The sequence below is a fragment of the Leiobunum rupestre genome, chromosome 7, assembly GCF_980474605.1.
Source record: "Leiobunum rupestre chromosome 7, qqLeiRupe1.1.hap1, whole genome shotgun sequence".
NCBI classification, from domain to species: Eukaryota; Metazoa; Arthropoda; class Arachnida; order Opiliones; family Sclerosomatidae; genus Leiobunum; species Leiobunum rupestre.
In genome coordinates this window covers 20,190,018-20,209,962 of record NC_143390.1, presented here as the reverse complement: position 1 = coordinate 20,209,962, position 19,945 = coordinate 20,190,018, and the positions used below count along the sequence as shown (strand labels likewise).

Below are 19,945 nucleotides of genomic sequence, written 5' to 3'. Positions count from 1 at the left end.
ATGTAGCCGGGTCGCGCGTGGCGGATATGTAGCCGGGTCGCGCGTGGCGGATATGTAGCCGGGTCGCGCGTGGCGGATATGTAGCCGGGTCGCGCGTGGCGGATATGTAGCCGGGTCGCGCGTGGCGGATATGTAGCCGGGTCGCGCGTGGCGGATATGTAGCCGGGTCGCGCGTGGCGGATATGTAGCCGGGTCGCGCGTGGCGGATATGTAGCCGGGTCGCGCGTGGCGGATATGTAGCCGGGTCGCGCGTGGCGGATATGTAGCCGGGTCGCGCGTGGCGGATATGTAGCCGGGTCGCGCGTGGCGGATATGTAGCCGGGTCGCGCGTGGCGGATATGTAGCCGGGTCGCGCGTGGCGGATATGTAGCCGGGTCGCGCGTGGCGGATATGTAGCCGGGTCGCGCGTGGCGGATATGTAGCCGGGTCGCGCGTGGCGGATATGTAGCCTGGTAGGATGTCCTGAATGAGATCCGCAACACTGCTGGTGGAAGGCAGGGAGAGCTAGTCGGGTAGCGTGACGGACACCGAGGCCACCCTTAGCAACGGGAAGAGACGACTGCTCTCAAGGAGCCTCGTCCATCAGAGTATTGGTCATGGCCTGAAGCGCCAAACGTAGGTTTTCGTCGAATGCGTATAGGTCATCTCCACATCGCCACACGGGGGCGCTTTCGAGGAGATAAGATAGTTTGGGGATGGCAAATGAGTGTTTTTAAAGAAAAAAGTCGTGGTGGGCAGGAACTCCCTCGAGGTTCTGTGACATGATTTTTAAAGCTTCGACGGATAACGGCGCACCGAGAAGGACGTATTGGGATCGAGCGATTATTTTAATGCCAGGGGCGGTAGATTCGAAAAGTGATTTAAAATTACCGTCACTGAAAACGCCCGCATTCAAAACAAGGAGCTCGCACTTCGAAGGGTTTAGCTAGAGGCCAATTTCAGCGGAAAGCTCCTGTACAAGAAGTAGATCCGCTTTGACAACATCTGAGGCATCGCCCAAGGACGAGTCATCGAGATACCAAATATTTAGTGTAGATTTCATACGCGAAGCCACTTTGTGTAGCAGAAGGCAAAATATTATAACATTGCCGCAAAAACGTATAGAGATCGGGAATTTCCTTGAGGACGCAGCCGAGAAGACGATCACGACGTATCATATTAAAAGCGTTGAGGAAATCGATTTTCAGTATAACTGTAGAATTGAGATGTGGGTGGTTAACGAGTTGGACGTAGAGAAGGACCAAGCGTGGGATAAATATGAGAACAGGCCATTTAAGCGACCAAACGATGAATAGTATGACCCACTGTGATTGGCCGAACGCCTCCGTCCTTTTTCATTAGAGCGCACAGGGGGGCACCGTACAATACAGGGCAGATCTCCAGAGGAACAAAACCACCAAGCATCAGGTTTTAAAGATTGCCAAGAGATTTCAAAAGACAAGCGCCATATGTACCGGAACCCGGGCCCGTAAGGTCCTTCAAATTCGGCGGTGAAAGAGCATCAAGACCGCCAGCAGACCCGGCTGGGAATGATAAAATGGCGGAGCCGACGCCAGAGTCGGAGACTTTAAGCTGCGGCAAGGAAGACCAATTATTATATAATTTATGTATAATTTGGGTTCCCGCATCTGTATCCCACTTTCTTGTGTGGTCATGTTGATTCTTATGGTACGCACGGCTTAAGCTGCAAAAAAAGCTCAGGAAGATGTTCGCGCCACGCCGCAGTTTTTTTTTAATTTAATTTATTGATGCTTGTTTAGTTACATATTTGTACATTAATAAATATCGCATCTTCCCATTGGCCATATGAGCAAATATTGCTCGTGCATGGCCGAGAAATATTAGAGTACAATTGACTTTTATTTGGAATATACATTATAAAGCCGCAAATTATAAATTAAGAAATAATTTTATGTATACATTCAAGAATTCATAACATTTTTTATATTATCGATCCCGAAATTAATCAACCATACATTCAACAAGGTTACAAAAGATTTTACAGTAGTACACTTTTTAATATTTTTATCTATTTTATTGTATAATTTTGGACCCAAAAAATTTATATGGTTTTGACCGAGGGTTTTTAACATTTTTTCACCGGTCACATTTTGGCTAGTTACACTTCAAGTATCATATCTTATGTTGGGAGCAGCAATTGTATCTTTTATCTTAAAGGTATGTGTCAAAATAATTTTTGCATATATTTGTCTTACACTAAATACTTTAAAATCTCGATATAGATTAATAGTTGGATAAAAATTATCTCTCTTAAGGCAAATTCTCAATATTTTTCTCTGTAATGTTTCTAATTTTTCGATAAAAGTACTATAAGTTCCCCCCCCCCCCCCCAACCTATAATTCCATAAGATAAAATTGAAAATACAATTGCAAAATATACACTTTTTAGCCATTTTATAGATAAAAAATTTCGCAATTCATAAAATTTTGGCAGGCACATTCTCATTTTTTGTATCAGGCTATTAATATGACAGTCCCATTTTAGTTTTTCATGAATAGTTATACCTAAGTATTTGATTTTAGAAACTTTATCTATTTTTAGGCATTCTGAGGTACAGTTTGAGCAGTTTGCAGTGTTATGTATAGTCAAATGTAAGTCTGTCAGGGTGATATCTCTACTCGAAAAACATAAATATTTGGTTTTATCAACATTTAGAGTTAATAAGTTGTCATTAAGCATTTTATATACTTTTGATATACCCGTTTGTGCCTTTAAATATGTTTCTTGCCATGTATTAGCTATAAATAACAGAGTAGTGTCATCGGCAAAGGATATCACCCAACCATTAATGTCAATATTACAAATATCATTGATATATACTAGGAATAACACAGGACCTATTACAGTACCTTGGGGGAGTCCATAAGTTAACAATTCAGTATCACTTAGGGTATTATTTATTTTTGTTAAAGTTTTTCGTCCTGATAAATAATTTTCAAACCATTTTAATGTTAGACCCCTGACTCCAGCTTTTTCTAATTTGACCAGTATTTTTGGGTGAGAAACAGTGTCGAAAGCTTTTTTTAAGTCTAAAAATATCGCTAATGCTTTTTTGTTTTTATCTACAGCTGAATATAATTCCTTAGTTATTTCGTATATTGCATCGTTTGTTCCTATACTTGTTCTAAAACCATATTGATTTTGTGATAGGTAACTGGATTTTTCCAAAAAAGTTACTAATTGTTTTTTTATTAATTTCTCAATTATTTTTGATATGTTACTTAACAAGGATATTGGTCGATAGTTTCCTACTTCCTTTTTATCACCTGTTTTATAAATAGGAATTATTATTGCTGTTTTAAGTACTTCTGGAAAAATACCAGTCAATAATGAGATATTTATTATGTGAGTCAGGGGTATAGAAATATGTTGTTTAAGTAATTTAAGTGTTTTTACGTCAATATTATCATGTCCTTTTGATTTTAGATTTTTTAAATTATTTATAGTATTTTCTACGTCACTTGGTATAACTGGCTTCCAAAAAAAGCTTTTATCATTATTTATTAAATTTGACTGTTTATTACTACTATATTTTTTATCTTGAATGATCTTAGCCAAATTTGGGCCCACAGAAGAAAAGTATCTATTAAAATGATTTGCTATATCTTTAGCATTGTTTTTTACCGTAATCTTTTCATCATTTATTTTTATTTCCTTAATAGTGTCATAATTTTTCATTTTTTTGGTAGATTCATTTATCGCTTTCCAGACACTTTTTGGATCATTATTTTTGTATTCAATTTTGTCTTTAAAATATTTATATTTCGTTGTTCTAAGCAAGGAATATAACTTATTACGGTATAATCTTAAGTATTTTCTAAGTTCTGAATTAAAAGGTTCTTTTTTAAGTTGCTTAGCTAAAACGTCCCTTCTCCTTATTGAGTTTATTAAAGCAGGGGTAATCCAGGGTTTCAACTTCTGTTTTTTATGATTTTGTTTTATACAATATCTAGTGGTAGTTGCCTTTATGTATTTCTGTAGGGTCGTCACAAATTGATTCAGTGCTAGGTTACAGTCATCTGTATTTAATACATCAGTCCATGATTCGTTTCGAACGAGGTTTATTAATGCGTAGTAGTCGGGAATATTTTTTATCATTGAGCTTTCTTGAATAGTCTTATTTTCATTGTTTGGAATAGCGATAAAAGTTAAATAGTGATCTGTAATATTTGTTTCCATGACATAAGAATTCATACACCTGTTATTGTTTGTTTTAATAAATATGTGGTCAATACAAGTTTTAGATTCTATTCGTGTTATATTATTAATACAGGAATATAGGCTGTTTTCGTGTAATATTGATAAATATTCTGCAGAGTTTTTGTCATTATAATTTAAAATATCTATATTTAAGTCTCCGATCCAAATAATTTTCCCAACTCGTGTTATCTCCAATAAGTTATCATTTAGGCCATTTAGAAAATCAGTCACATTGTTGCTTGGAGACCTATAACATGCAATAATTCTATACATAGCATTATTTGGTAATTGAACATCAATTACTTTTGACGTTGCACCTATTACATAAATATTATTTTCGGTAAACATAATGTCTTTTTTTATATATATTAAAATTCCGTCATTTTTATTCTGAAATTTATTAGAGCAAACTGAATTATATCCATTTATATCAAATAGATTTTTATCAATAATCGTAAATGTTTCAGTTAAAACAATGATATCAAAACAATAATCAAGCGAATCCAAAAATACAACAAATTCTTCATAATTGTTTTGTAGACTACGTATATTCTGATGGCATATTTTGTAGGCATTATTATCGGAAATTTCAATTTGAAAATCATCACTCAATTTTTTTTTATTAATGTTAGTTTCAAAAAATTCATTAGAATCATTAAACATAGGAAATAATATAAATTTAATACTTATATTAATGTAAGATCGCATAATGTTTTTATTCTTCAAATTGTCATCTTTACGCAAAAAATTTTTACCATCATTTACCCATACATATTTGTAATTTTTTACTTTAGCAATTTGTTTTGTTTCGTATAGGATTTTTTTATTTAATGGCGTTAATTGATCATTAATATATACGTTGTTATTATTTAAAGACGTATTTATGTCGTTGGCTTTTAGTTGTTTTTTAATTTTAAATTGTTTTATCCAGTCGTAACGTATCTTACTAGATATAAATTTTACTCTAATTATTGATGTGTTTCTGTTATTTTTAGGCAATCTATACATATCAATTATCTCGTTAGAAGTTATTTTTATGCCTATTTCGTGAGCGACAGCTTTTAAAATATCATATATTTGTTCATTTTTGGTTTCGTCAATTCCAGTTATTTCCAGGTTACACAATAGGTTTTCTTGTTTAAGTTCGTTAATTTTAAAGTCATGCTCAATTGCTTTTGCTTCAAGGTGTTTGTTTCTTATTTTTTACTAGTTTTACGTCATCGCAGACAGTTTGTATGATTTTCCCGAAATCGTCTATTTTTCCCGAGCAAAATTTTATTGAAGTTTCAATATCGTCTATTTTATCTATTTTATTTACTTTCACTTGTATTTCGTCTAAGGTTTTCATTTTAGATAAAATGTAGCTTACGTTTTGCATAAGTTGTTGGAGGTTTCCTTCCATTGTTTCTTCTTCAGAGGTCTCCTTATTATCGTCTGGTTTATTAGGTTTTTTACAATTTTCGCATTTTAATGTTATTTTACGTGTTCCTAATTTTCGTAAATTTTCTTCCGATTTAATATTAGTACAGGATACATGAAAGAAGGCTTTACACGTCGTACATTCAATGATATCTTTGGCGTTATCGCTACTAAAAATTAAATTACATTTTTTGCACCATGACATTATAAGCTTTATCAAGATTTAGGGAGCGATAAAATGTGCGGCCGCTCTCTCCGACCGCTGTAATATATATATATAACCATATCTTACGTCGTGCGCTCGTATCCGCCAGTGTACCTTCTATTCTGGAGCCCCCGGCTCTTTCAAGAGATGAAGGAAAACGTCGTGACGGCCTGTCGCTGGTTCCGTGGTCCAGTGGCAAATCCCTCGTCTCGGATTTTACGTGTACCGACCCGCTGGCACCCACCTAGTTTGGGTTCCATTTCCTCGGCCACTCTCTGGGCTGCTACCCAGGCTGTTGTTCGGAAGAACAAGAAGCACAAAGATTTTGAGTCACGTTACCTGTTTAAGGCCGTTGCCATTGAAACGCTAGGCTCGGTCGGCGCGAGGGTCTGGCACTGATACACTACATTGGCCGTACGATTCGTGAAGTTACAGGAGCGCCCCGATCTATGGAATACCTGAAGCAACGCTGAAAGGGGGGGCAACGCTTTCTTCGTTTTAAGCACGTTCCCCGTGGGTGCTTCGCTTGAAGACTTTATATTTTCATTGCCTTGATTTTGTATTTCAAAACTAATCAGATTTCATTATATATTACATTACCAATATACATGCTGTTACGGATAAGAGTACCGAAACTTTCTATATGCATTCTATATGTCTCTATGAGTAAAAAATGTCCAATAAACATGGGTCCTAAAGTGCTTCATTTCAGAGATATGGGCCTTAAATCTGGCACACAATATTCTTCCTTGAACCAAATTGTTTTCATTAAACTATCAATTGTTTCTTATCCGTGAGGCGAGAAATTTTAATAACAAGTGGCAAAAGTGCATTAATGTCCTTTTAGAAGTAAAATGAGTTTGAAGACAAAGCCATTTTAATTTAGTGATACGATTTTAATTATTAAATTTAAAGATACAAATGTCATAAAATTCTATAGGAATGGTTTTAAAATTGTCTAATTCTGTTTGTTGCTAATATGGAACATTGGTCTAGGAACGCTTATTGCACGGACGGGCTCAGGAAAAATGGGTTAGAAGCTCAAAGATTCAACCAGCAGTAGATTCCTAAAAGACTGGTGTCAGATCGACTGGCGTTTGAGTCTGTAGATAGACGGCTAAGAGAAATACAAGACATCAAATGAACGTCCTGGATACGTCCCGATTAGGCTGATATTTAACCATACTAAATACTCTCGGACGTCTTTAGGCTTAACGTACACTCATCCTCGGGATGTTCACTATAAACCTGACGGACGTCTTCGTACTTGTACTCGGGACATACTTTGACTCTGAGAAAATCAGACATTTGCTCGTCTTTTAACCTCCAAGTTACGTCAATATCTCTATCTCTTATCCGGTTTTCGGGACATCGTACGGACAAATGCCATATACCGGCGTACTGTCCATAGGACGCCGGAGGGATGATGTTGGGTTTACTGGGGCACTGACATACGTCAATTCTACGAGGATAGTCAGCCTTGTTGAAGCTTGTACGTGTGAATTGGTGTTTATGTAGAATGAACTAGTTCTCGGAATTCGCATAACCTTTGTTCATTTGACAAGGTCTATTGAATATCAATCGGATATATCCATATGGACAAAATAGGCCTTTCTTTATCTACAAATAAAAATATTCGAAATCCAAAGTGAAACGTATAATTGTATACTTTTTTATCCGAACCCTCTTATCAACGAATAACCGTCGCTTATGTTCAAAGTTCCCTTATCCATGGATAAAACTAAAACATTCAATATAATTGAATAACTAGATCGCCTTTTTCAAAATAATATTGTTGATTTGGATAGGTTATTGAAAACATAAAGTTGACTAATCTGTTCGGTTAAAAAAGAAACGAACCTCTCTTGTTCGTTTTCGTAATATTCATTTTTATTCTCAAATATATCCGCAATACGTAAAAACAAATTTTAGTCATTTTTTAATAGTTTATTCGTTATCTGGCAAGCTACCGTGGTCTTATTATAGGCTTCACTCTGGCCGAAACATAACCTAATTTCCTAGAAGAGGGATTTTTTGAAACCCGATCCAATTTCTGTTTGCATGGGTCTCAAACCCTGGTGACAGTATGCATCTGACGAATAAGTTGAACCGTTTTTTGATTTCCATAGTAAACTTTTAGGTCGCTCTAATTTTCGTGTTTTACTTATATTCTCATTGGCGGATTAGGTAAAAGTAGAGCGTACTGGGGAGCAACGGATGGAATGAGGGAAACGATTAGACTAATTTCCCCACGTATAATTAAATACATTCTTGATATCACGAAGTCGTGTAATTAATTTTACTATTAGCTAACAATTATAAATTAATAATAATAATTAATTTCGTTATTAGTTAAATACATTACGTTTGATCGTTTTGTGTCCAAGTTAAACGGATCACGACATTTACTTTGATGATATTCATATCTCGTCACGAAAACTGATGATCACAAATGTTGTGCAGCTCTTCAATTGCTATACCATATACGCGAGCTGCTACGAAATCTTTTACTTTCTCTTCAAATACGCTTATTTCACTTAGTCCTTGGGTTTTACATAATGTTGTTTTATAGCATTGTTCATTTTTAAATATAGAAACAGAACACCTTTCTGGCAAAATAGGTTCTGATGCCATCGTTGCCGACATTAAGTACAACTATTTGTGTTTTATTTGGGGTTTTTAAGTCCTAAAACCTAAAAACGAATTTTACAACTGATGTCGCATTTTTACAAACACTTACCTTTATTGTAAAATGAACTAAAATTCTTCAAAATAATATTTTTAGTTCGTTACTGTGTGAACTTGATGCGAAACGTAAGCGCTAATTTCTTCAAATAATTCCATCGCTACCGTCTGCCTACCAGCAGCGCCACTCTGCGGAGACGCAAAAAAATTTATTTCGAGAATTTATTACTGACCTTTGACCTAATATTTCGACTATTAAAAATAGTTTAGACATAAAGTGTTGTACCTTAAATTATTGCTTATTTTAAGAGCATTTTTATCCCAAATCGAAGTTTGCCCTCATCGCAAAATTGGCCGTCGAAAACGACCCCCCGTTGAATAAAAATCACGAAGTCTTAACTTAGTATAATACAAACGGTAATATTGAGAAAATAATAACCAATGTTTTCGAAATCAGCGCTATGTGTTACCCTAAAATCGAGAGTTTCAAAGTAATCATCGAAATATTCTTCAATTTATTATATAAAATGTTCGAGGGTGCGAAAATGAACTTTTCAAGAGTTTGAAAAAGTGACTTATTTTCAAAGGGCTCTAGTTACGCAACCGCTGCATCGATTTCACTAAAAATTTCAATTTCCCCATGGTTTGTCCCTAGTTTAGGTGGTTTAAATTTCATTTGATTGGGCTGACCCTTGGTTGCATGAATTGTCGACTTGACTTAATTTGTAATTAAATGGTGATTTTAGCAGCTGATATTTTAAGTGTACAAAATTTGTATACTGACATTGATCGAACAGTTAAATTTGAACAACCACTAACTAAAACAATAGCCATGATAAAAACCTTTTTTTAATATCTATTAAAAGTCGGTTTGCAAATGGTAGAAATCGCTATGGAAAAGGTACAAATTATTTATTACAACAACGTAACAAATTATAGTTCAGAAGCAAGTTGGAAAGCTTTCCAAAATATACCTCTCCTCGGAAGAATTTGCCCTTCGGTGTATTAACTACTGAACACGGTACTCAATGATATTTCGCCATCAAAGGCGTCCTCCAAAAAATGTAATCCCGGTGCTATCCCAACCAGCAGATTTTTTTTATTATAATTATAAATATTACAAATGTTGGTCTCTGTTACTAGGTGCACCGGGCTATAAATTCTGACACACTGTTATTGTATTAAACAAATTTCCCATATCAATAGAACCAAAAAACTACTTTATTAAATTAACAAAGCAACAAAATGAGAAATATAAAATACAAAATTTAAAATTATTAGAACGCTCACGAAACGTAAAATATACGTGCAAGAAACCATTTCACAGAGAAAAACCAATCAAATTTATATGGAAGAACCAAAGTTAAAGCGAAAATCAAAACTATAACTGAAAGCACTAATAACAAGTCGGCCCAGGCCGTAATATTAGTTCCACATTGGTGTATTCGGGTGGGCAAACCCATACACCCTTTTAGTCACAGGTAGGCAAACTAATAAAAAAACTGTTGAGGCTACGTGATTTCTTATCGTTTGATACATAAATTTCCACCCTAAGTTAAAGAGTGGATGCTGCCCACCATCAGGATACGGGGTGATTAAATTGGTATTTTCTTAGAGCAGATATTTAACATGGATTATTAACAACTGCATGAGTCATATTATTGCAAGAATGTATTTATGTACTATGAATATGGCTAGACGGAGATTCTGTCCCCATGGTCGCATACTTTGCAGCTTAAGGGCCTGTTGCAAAAGCCCTAGCCAAAGTGCTCGCCCATTGAATTTAACATGTGCGATTCTAGCAAAGCAGACTTTTGCAACAGGCCCTAAGTTCGACCGCTTTGGATTTTTTGGTCTCACTCTTTCACGTAGACGCTAGCGTAGACGATTCCAATCTTTTACTTTTATTGTTCTATGAGACCAAATTGTTTTTTTCGATAACTCTCCCTTTAAGGGCGTTGGCCGGAGGGGCGGAAACTAACGACACTGCGTGCGCGTCAAAGAGATCTATCGAATGAGATAAAATTGTGTTTTTTCGGTAACTCTCCCTTTAAGGGCGTTGGCCGGAGGGGCGGAAACTAACGACACTGCGTGCGCGTCAAAGAGATCTATCGAATGAGATCAAATTGTGTTTTTTCGGTCACTCTCCCTTTAAGGGGGTTGCTCGGAGGGGGCGGAAATTAACGACACTTCGTGCGCGTCAAAGAGATCTATCGAATGAGATCAAATTGTGTTTTTTCGGTCACTCTCCCTTTAAGGGGGTTGGTCGGAGGGGCGGAAATTAATGACACTGCGTGCGCGTCAAAGAGATCTATCGAATGAGATCAAATTGTGTTTTTTCGGTCACTCTCCCTTTAAGAGGGTTGGTCGGAGGGGGCGGAAATTAACGACACTGCGTGCGCGTCAAAGAGATCTATCGAATGAGATCAAATTGTGTTTTTTCGGTCACTCTCCCTTTAAGGGGGTTGCTCGGAGGGGGCGGAAATTAACGACACTGCGTGCGCGTCAAAGAGATCTATCGAATGAGATCAAATTGTGTTTCTTCGGTCACTCTCCCTTTAAGGGGGCGGAAATTAACGACACTGCGTGCGCGTCAAAGAGATCTATCGAATGAGATCAAATTGTGTTTTTTCGGTCACTCTCCCTTTAAGGGGGTTGGTCGGAGGGGCGGAAATTAATGACACTGCGTGCGCGTCAAAGAGATCTATCGAATGAGACCAACTTGTAATGGGGCGGAAAATCTCTGGACCAACTATACAAACTATAAAAGTGTTCAAGCCTAAAAGTTCAAGCATAATCCTAAACGAAGGCGTGTCTAGCTTGGTAAAAGCGTCGGTTTTGGATAATACGCGGCCAGAAATCTGGGTTCGAATCCCGGAGTCGCCGATTATATAAATTATTTTTCGCAGCTCCATCGACCGTGTCATCGCTTTATATTATAATAAAATACTTAGGAATCAAGAAAAAGTCAATCTAAGTACCCACAGTAATAAACATTGTATTAACAGAAATATGCAATAAAAAAATTATAATAACAACCCAATCAAACAAGGTAATTCAAATATTTATAAATCCAGTAAATGTCAATACATATACCCACGGTAATGATAATTGTAATGGAAAAAAACAAAAACACCTTACCGTTAACAATTCCCGGCTTATAACGCACACAAAACACTTTAACTGAATAGTGAAGGCTAAACAATAGCGCATATCTCAAAATATAAAACCAACGTAACCACATTAATGAAAATGTATCACACATATAAAGCCGATAAGAAAACACGTAAAATAAATTACGAGTTAAGTAAGCAAAACGACAAAAGCGCTTTGTATACCACTTGAGATTGTATTAATAAATGACCCTTAACGGTTCAAAAGTACCTATAGACAAATAACTAACTAGGTGGACGCCCACGGGTTCTACCCTTTAACTCTCTTATCTCTGCTGACCGCCCTTAAGCAAAATGTTTCCTTTCAAATTTCATACGTAAAAAATGTACTTTAAAAACTATTAATATACTCATCCGCTTATGCTGAGCTTATGTATAGGTGGCTCTGTGTAAGAACATCAGCCAGTCGTACTGGAGGACTCTGGTTCGAATCCCACCCGATGCAATAGCAAGTTGATTTGGACGTTAAATCGCTTACCGTAACCCTCAGCACTCGGTCCGTCCCAAAAGTCTTCGTTCTCTTTTATTCGGAGAGAGAGTTCGCTTGGGCCCGTCGTTGGGACCTCATACGCTCCCTGGTTCCCCCCGGCAGTGTTGGGCATTTTCGTCAAAGAGCCGCTCACGCTCACGTCTTATTGAGCGGTAAAATTTTCGCTCCTCTCTTTTTGCTCTTTTTTGAGCGGTGAAATTTTCGCTCCTCTCTTTCCGCTCTTTTATGAGCGGTAAAACTTTCGCTCCTCTCATTTTTGTTTTGCGCTCTTTTAAAAAGATATTTTACTGCTCATTTTCAATCATAATAACAAATCCGCTCACAATGAGATGAGCGGTGCCCAACACTGCCCCCCGGATCTCTACATAGTAACAGAATAACCAACAAAAAATTGGTTCAACCTTGAAATCCCAACAAGCTATGTGCGTGTTAAAAAATAGCGAATGACTTTCTGTCGTTCGATTAACAAAAATAACTTTCATCGAATCTTAAGTAAATTTTGCTGATTACATAATAATTTTAGTTTAAATAATGCTAAATTGTAATAAATTATTTTCACAATTAATCGATTAATCACTCCCGAGCTTCTATTTAACCGCAATAGAAGGCGCAAATCTATCCCCCCCCCCCTCCAATTTTCGGGTTTTATAGGATTGGCTAAATTGGAATATAGCAAAAATACAAAACAATTTACAAAAATTTCGGTTTTCGAATTTGATAATGCTTTTCGAAATTTGTCAGTCTTCTTATCTAAATAGTGCTGCGGGAATGGATCTTGGCATAGCGGTAGTGTCATTACAAATTCCGCCTGCCAAGAACCGAGTTATTAGAGGACAAATCTTAAGACAAACCATTTTTATTGTTTAAAATTTTTCCATAGAAAAGCAATTTATGAAAAAGATTAAAAAATACAAAACAGGGTTGCCACGAAATTTTCAGATTCAAATTCCCTGACTATTCCCTGTTTTCCCTGACCATTTTAAGAGATTTTCCCTGACTTATTAAGGCCAAATTTTTTCTTTTATATTTTACTTTTATCAGAAGTTAATAAATTTAGATGGCCTTATATTTCAGTGAAAAGGTTATTGCAATGTTGAAAAAATTAGCCAAACTTTCAAGGAAATAAATGATAATCGTGGAATTTGTCATACATCTAGAGTTAAATTACCTTCAAAAAGTGCCCAGATAAAATTGAATTCCCTGACTTTTCCCTGGATTTTTACCAATTCTTAAAATTCCCTGACATTTCCCTGACTTTTTAGGCCCATTTTTAAATTCCCTGACTTTTCCCTGATTTCCCTCTTTTCCCTGACGCGTGGCAACCCTGCAAAATACATTTTAGAACAAATATTTAAGAGGAACGATAAAAACAACGTCTTTCGAAAGTTTACTGCTAAATGAGGAGGTGTCGTTCTAAATTGAGAGGTGTAGTTCTAAATTGAGAGGTGTAGTTCTAAATTTTGAGGTTTAATTTTTGGTAACCGCCTTCAAATTGTCGTCTTCTAGAACAGGAATTAAGTGCTGATCTGAGGGAAAATTAAACGGAATGTTTTGGTAAGAGAAAAGCAAGCAGTCTTGTTGAATTTGTGAACGATGTCTGAAAAAAACCAACACGTCAAAATTAGTTGGGGGAAAAATACGAAGATGAGAATAAATTGATCGAAAAACCTCGTGTTTATTAAGTTTGGTTCTAAAATTCAGAAGATTTGTTCTTCAGAACTAGAGGGTTCACGTTCATTGGGACACCCTAGTTGTTATCTCCAATTGGCCAACCTCCCAACTCTTCTAATTTGACGACCGACGGAACACCAACGAGCTCCATGTAGTCATAAAGGGGCTCTTTTTTGATGGCGCTGACATCGACTGAGAGTCTTTCAGTGCCAAGGACCACTTCCCTCTTAACGGGTAGTTTCGAGGTTGGGTTCAGGTCAGGGTGGGGAACTTCGGGTTGTACGACGTGGGCGGAGTCGGGGATTTCGGTGCAAGATTGAATTGGTTCATTCGTCACGCGTCGAAGCTGCACCGAGCAAGCACGAACTCCCCATTGACGACAAAGGCTCTCAATCAGCCGTGGTCGAGACGGTGTTCGGTGTCCTGGATCAGGTTCGTGACCCGTTGAAGCACCACTTTGTTTTGCGGGATGACAATGAAATCGTAGGTGAGCTACGAGGTTTTTTTTCGTGACGTAGTTCTGGTCGCAAATTGGGCACTTTTGTGGCTTTGCCCTCTGAGCGTGACGCGCTTTTTCGTGAATTAAATTTCTAAGGTATCTGGCGCTGTATTGGCGCTTCTCTCTCGTGTGACTTCTTTTGTGAGAAATCAGCGGGGTTTTCCGTGTTGACGCAAAATTACACTGGTCACATTGAAAGGGTTTTTTGCCTGTGTGAGTCCTTTTATGAGTAATCAATTTTATCTTTCGTGTAAATGCTTTACTACACTGGTCACATTGAAATGGTTTTTCGCCTGTGTGGGTTCTTTTGTGGATAATCAAACTGTTTTTTTCTGCAGACGCGTAACTACACTGGTCACATTTAAATGGTTTGTCACCTGTGTGTGTTCTTTTGTGGTTAATAAAATCGGTTTTTAGTGCAAACGAATAATTACACTGGTCACATTGAAATGGTTTTTCACCCGTGTGAGTTTTTTTGTGGTAAATCAAACTGGTTCTATTTGCAGCCGCGAAATTACACTGTTCACATTTAAAAGGTTTCTCGCCCGTGTGAGATCTTTTGTGGATAATCAAACAGTTCTTGAATGCAGACGCGTAAGTACACTGGTCACATTGAAATGGTTTTTCACCCGTGTGAGTTCTTTTGTGGATAATCAAATAATTTTTTTGTGCAGACGCGTAATTACACTGGTCACATTGAAATGGTTTTTCACCCATGTGAGTTCTTTTATGGATATTCAAACCGGATCTTTTTGCAAAAGCATTATTACATTGGTCACATTGAAAAGATTTTTCGCCCGAGTGAGTTCTTTTGTGGATAATTAAACATTTTTTTTGTGCAGCCGCGTAATTACACTGATCACATCGAAATGGTTTTTCGCCCGTGTGAGTTCTTTTGTGGATAATCAAATTGGTTTTGTTTGTAGACGCGTAATTACACTGATCACATTGGAAAGGTTTTTCGCCCGTGTGAGTTCTTTTGTGGATAATCAAACTGGTTCTGTTTGCATACGCGAAATTACATTGGTCACATTTAAAAGGTTTTTCGCCCGTGTGAGTTCTTTTGTGGATAATCAAACTGGTTCTGTTTGCATACGCGAAATTACATTGGTCACATTTAAAAGGTTTCTCGCCCGTGTGAGATCTTTTGTGGATAATCAAACATATCTTGAATGCAGATGCGTAACCACAATGATCACATTGAAATGGTTTTTCACCCATGTGAGTTCTTTTGTGGATAATCAAATAATTTTTTTGTGCAGACGCGTAATTACACTGATCACATTGAAATGGTTTTTCGCCCGTGTGAGTTCTTTTGTGGATAATCAAACTGGTTCTGTTTGCATACGCGAAATTACACTGGTCACATTTAAAAGGTTTCTCGCCCGTGTGAGATCTTTTGTGGATAATCAAACCGGATCTTCGTGCAGACGCGTAATTACATTGGTCACATTGAAATGGTTTTTCGCCCGTGTGAGTGCTTTTGTGGATAATCAAACCGGATCTTTGTGTAGACGCGAAATTACATTCGTCACATTGAAATGGTTTTTCGCCCGTGTGAGTTCTTTTGTGTTTAATCAAGTCGGTTTTTCGTGCAGACGCGTAATTACATTGGTCACATTGAAAAGGTTTTTCGTCCGTGTGAGTTATTTTGTGGGAAATCAAAAGGTTTCTTCGTGCAGACGCATAATTACACTGGTCACATTGAAATGGTTTTTCGCCCGTGTGAGTTCTTTTGTGGGTAATCAAATCGCTTTTTCGTGCAGACGCGTAATTACATTGGTCACATTGAAAAGGTTTTTCACCCGTGTGAGTTCTTTTGTGGATAATCAAATAATGTTTTTGTGCAGACGCGTAAGTACACTGGTTACATCGATATGGTTTTTCACCCGTGTGAGTTTTTTTGTGTAATATCAAATTGCTCTTTCCTGCAGACGTGTAATTACACTGATCACATTGGAAAGGTTTTTCGCCCGTGTGAGTTCTTTTGTGGATAATCAAATGGCATTTCTGTGCAGACGCGTAATTACATTGGTCACATTGAAATGGTTTTTCACCCGTGTGAGTGCTTTTGTGGATAATCAAACTGGATCTTTGTGCAGACGCGAAATTACATTGGTCACATTGAAATGGTTTTTCGCCCGTGTGAGTTCTTTTGTGGGTAATCAAATCGGTTTTTCGTGCAGACGCGTAATTACATTGGTCACATTGAAATGGTTTTTCGCCCGTGTGAGTTCTTTTGTGGATAATCAAATGGCATTTATGTGCAGACGCGTAATTACACTGGTCACATTGAAAAGGTTTCTCGCCGGTATGTTTTTTTTGGTGAACAATAAAATGTCCCTTATTGTTCGTGGCATAAACGCTCTCAGTGCACTTGTGTTTCTTCCCTTCTCGGCCGCTCATTTTGACAGTTTTACACAAAGTCTCTTTTGGTTGACTAATCTGTCTCGCTGCTTCGACTGGCAGGATTTGTTACGTGGCTTTTAAGGCCTAACCCAAATGAAATTCCAAGATTACCAATCACGAAATGGATTCGGCGGTCACCCCTTCTGAAAGTGATGAATTAAATTAAATATTGCTTACTAACAACGGAGGAAGCAGTGAAAATACCTTGGAAATTTGGGGCCAAATAACGGAAACCAAATAGTTTAAATAAAGGAAAATATATGATGAATAATTAAGCTTTCGCGTTCAATTTGAAATTGAGAAAGGCACCTCCAGTCGTTACATTTAGATAACTTTATATACATTTTAGAATGGCTGTTAAAATTTTTGAAAAATTCGCTCTCGCTTTATGTAATTTTTGGTAAGAGATACAGTGTCCATGACCCGCCGCAAGTATTTTCAAAATAGATTGAAAATTTCAAAACTGTATGTATTTCCTTTAACTCCGGCGAAGCGTCTACTGACATCGTTAAAAAATTTCCATAAATATAATGGACTAGCCGAGAAGCCCGCCTTACAGGCGGGCCCTCAGCTAGCTGTGTGTTTCGAGGCACTCCACCCCAGTACGCCCCACCAACCCCTTTTTCCCATGGGATAATTTCCGTGGCAACCTTTTCCCCATAGTCGAACCACCGCAGTAAGGCACCCTCCTCCTTATACCCATGGGATAATTTCCGTGCCACCCTTTACCCCATAGTCGAACCAACGCAGTAAGGCCCTTCCTCCCCTTTTTTATCATGTGACCATTACCAGGGTACCCCCAGTAAGGCCCTTCCTCCCCCTTTTCAACTAAGGATTAAAATTGAAATTTAACTAAGGTTTAAAATTGAAATTTAACTAAGGTTTAAAATAGAAATTTAACTAGGGTTTAAAATTGAAATTTAACTAAGGTTTAAAATTGAAATTTAACTAAGGTTTAAAATTGAAATGTAACTAAGGTTTAAAATTGAAATTTAACTAAGGTTTAAAAATGAAATGTAACTAAGGTTTAAAATTGAAATTTAACTCAGGTTTGAAATTTAAATGTAACTAAGGTTTAAAATTGAAATTTAACTCAGGTTTGAAATTTAAATGTAACTAAGGTTTAAAATTGAAATGTAACTAGGGTTTAAAATTGAAATTTAACTAAGGTTTAAAATTTAAATTTAACTAAGATTAGGCCTTCTCAATTCGAGTACCAAAATATCTCTTTGAACAATCTAAATATTTAAGAAGCCCCTAATGAATATCATAAGAATAAAATCTCCTACAATGTTGAGGTTTTTTCATATAATCAAAAAGGTCAGCCACCTTCTTTCAAGTGTATATTTTTGGGGGTATTATCTAGGTGTATATTTTAATTTTTAAAGTGCATATTTGTAGTTCTTGGATAATTTTTAGTTTAATAGGTTTAAAATCACATTGTTTTAGTTAGTTCCTGCCACAACAATGGCACCTTTTCCAAAATATTGTAATTTACATTTAGTTCCTGCCACAAAAAATGGCACCTTTTCAAAAATATTGTTATTTATATTTAGATACTTCTTTGCATTTTGTTGTTCAGTAAATGCAGTTTATACTTTAGTATATTTAGTACAGTTTAAACATTTCGTCCAGCCATTTAGTTTCCGCCACCCGTCCTGAGGTATCCATTATATTTATGGAGGTAGTCGTTGCCCATTATAGCGTATCTTTATTCACCTTGGTCGCAGAGTTGCCAGTTGGGCTATTTTCTCGCCCAATTGGGCTCCTTTTTAAAGCTGTACGCGGTAAAAAATGGCTTGGGCGGGAGGCGGATTTTTGGGCTTGTTTTCATGTTTCGACCGCTTCCACGAAATAGCGGCGGCGCTGTGGTCTAGGGGGTAATTCTATCAAAGAATGGTGAAAATGAGGGGAAAGTTGAATGGAAAACGCTGTCTCTTTAGTGCCATAAACCCTAATAAGTAACAATCCATTGACCACTTAAGGGGAAAACAGTTTCTTGGAAAAATATGGAGTTTTGAGTAAAAATATTATAAGTCTACAATATTAAAATATTGAAAATCTTATGAAAATACTTGTTCTGGGGTTGTTATTATTTATATACGGTGATTATTTGAACAAACTTCGCGCTACTAGATAAAATTTGTCTATAAATTATGGGGGAGAAGTTGGGCTCTATTTTGAAAAACATTTTCAATGGTGGGCGGTTTTTTGGGCTTGTTTTATTTCCTTTTGGGCTGCTGGACGTAAATTTTATCTGGCAACTCTGCTTGGTCGTTGCCGATGTCAGTAGACGCTTCGGAGTTACGGGAAATATATACAGTTTTGAAATTTTCAATCAGATTTAAAAAATACTTGCGGCGGACATTTAATTTTTTTTAATATTTGTTCTGAGCTCCCCATGGTCTAATTAGTCGGAATCAAGTGTTTTATGAGGGAGTTAGGTAGAGAGCAATCCTACCAGTGTATGTTAATTGAAGACATTATTTCCTTTTTTTGATTATTGTTTAAAATCACATTAAAATGTTTTATAATTAAGCTAGGTCCATAGATCAATGTTTTTTAGGAAGGATCTTCAAACTAGGCCTTCGTTGGGAAATCATTGAAAAAATTAAATAAGATTTTAAAAGCCTTATACCTGTTTTCGAGGATTTGGAAAAATATCAAACAATAAAAGTTTAAAATCGGGGGTATTTCGAATTTACCTTGGAAGGATCTTCAAACTAGGCCTTGGTCAGGAAATCATTGAAAAAATTAAATAAGATTTTAAAAGCCTTTTACCAGTTTTTGAGGATTTTGGAAAAATATCAAACAATAAAAGTTTAAAATCGGGGGTATTTCGTATTTACCTTTAACGTAAATATAATAATTACCTAAATTTGAAAATGGTTCCGCAGTGGTTTTAGGACTGGAGTCAATCTGCCAGAATCTGGAATGTCTCGATATATATTTGTAACAGATGCAGCAGGGTACGCGACGAATTAAAAATAAACGATTAACAACATTAATGAAGTATTTCCATTATTGTTATTTAAATTTAATTTACTAAACATTTACACATGTCATCGATTTCAAATTTATATGGTTTATACTATTCTGTCGAATGGCGTAATATCTGAGGTAGGTGGTAAAGAAGATCAGTAATAATTAATTTAAACGTACCCCACGTTCC

The 19,945-nt window shown here is 36.8% G+C and overlaps 2 protein-coding genes across 2 annotated transcripts in view; both read right to left on the bottom strand.

The window, feature by feature from the left end:
* LOC149935076 (uncharacterized) overlaps window positions 1–14,988 on the bottom strand; it is a 323,937-nt gene extending 308,949 nt beyond the window's left edge. Inside the window, exon 1 of the mRNA XM_090154486.1 lies at window positions 14,919–14,988. The gene's annotated coding sequence lies outside the window, so the exon portion shown is untranslated. The remainder of the gene's footprint in view (window positions 1–14,918) is intronic.
* Window positions 13,155–19,706, bottom strand: LOC149935075 (uncharacterized). The gene is made up of 3 exons (XM_090153528.1): window positions 19,647–19,706; window positions 13,863–16,916; window positions 13,155–13,791 (listed from the first exon to the last, which is right to left on the bottom strand). Exon 2 carries the CDS (start codon window positions 16,768–16,770, stop codon window positions 13,942–13,944), a length of 2,829 nt encoding a protein of 942 aa, XP_090009654.1. The 5' UTR covers window positions 16,771–16,916; window positions 19,647–19,706; the 3' UTR covers window positions 13,155–13,791; window positions 13,863–13,941.
* Window positions 19,707–19,945: the final 239 nt, after the last annotated feature.

Excerpts from the sequence above, each read along its gene's own strand:
- LOC149935075 (XM_090153528.1), bottom strand. The coding sequence starts at position 16,770 with ATGAGCGGCCGAGAAGGGAAGAAACACAAGTGCACTGAGAGCGTTTAT.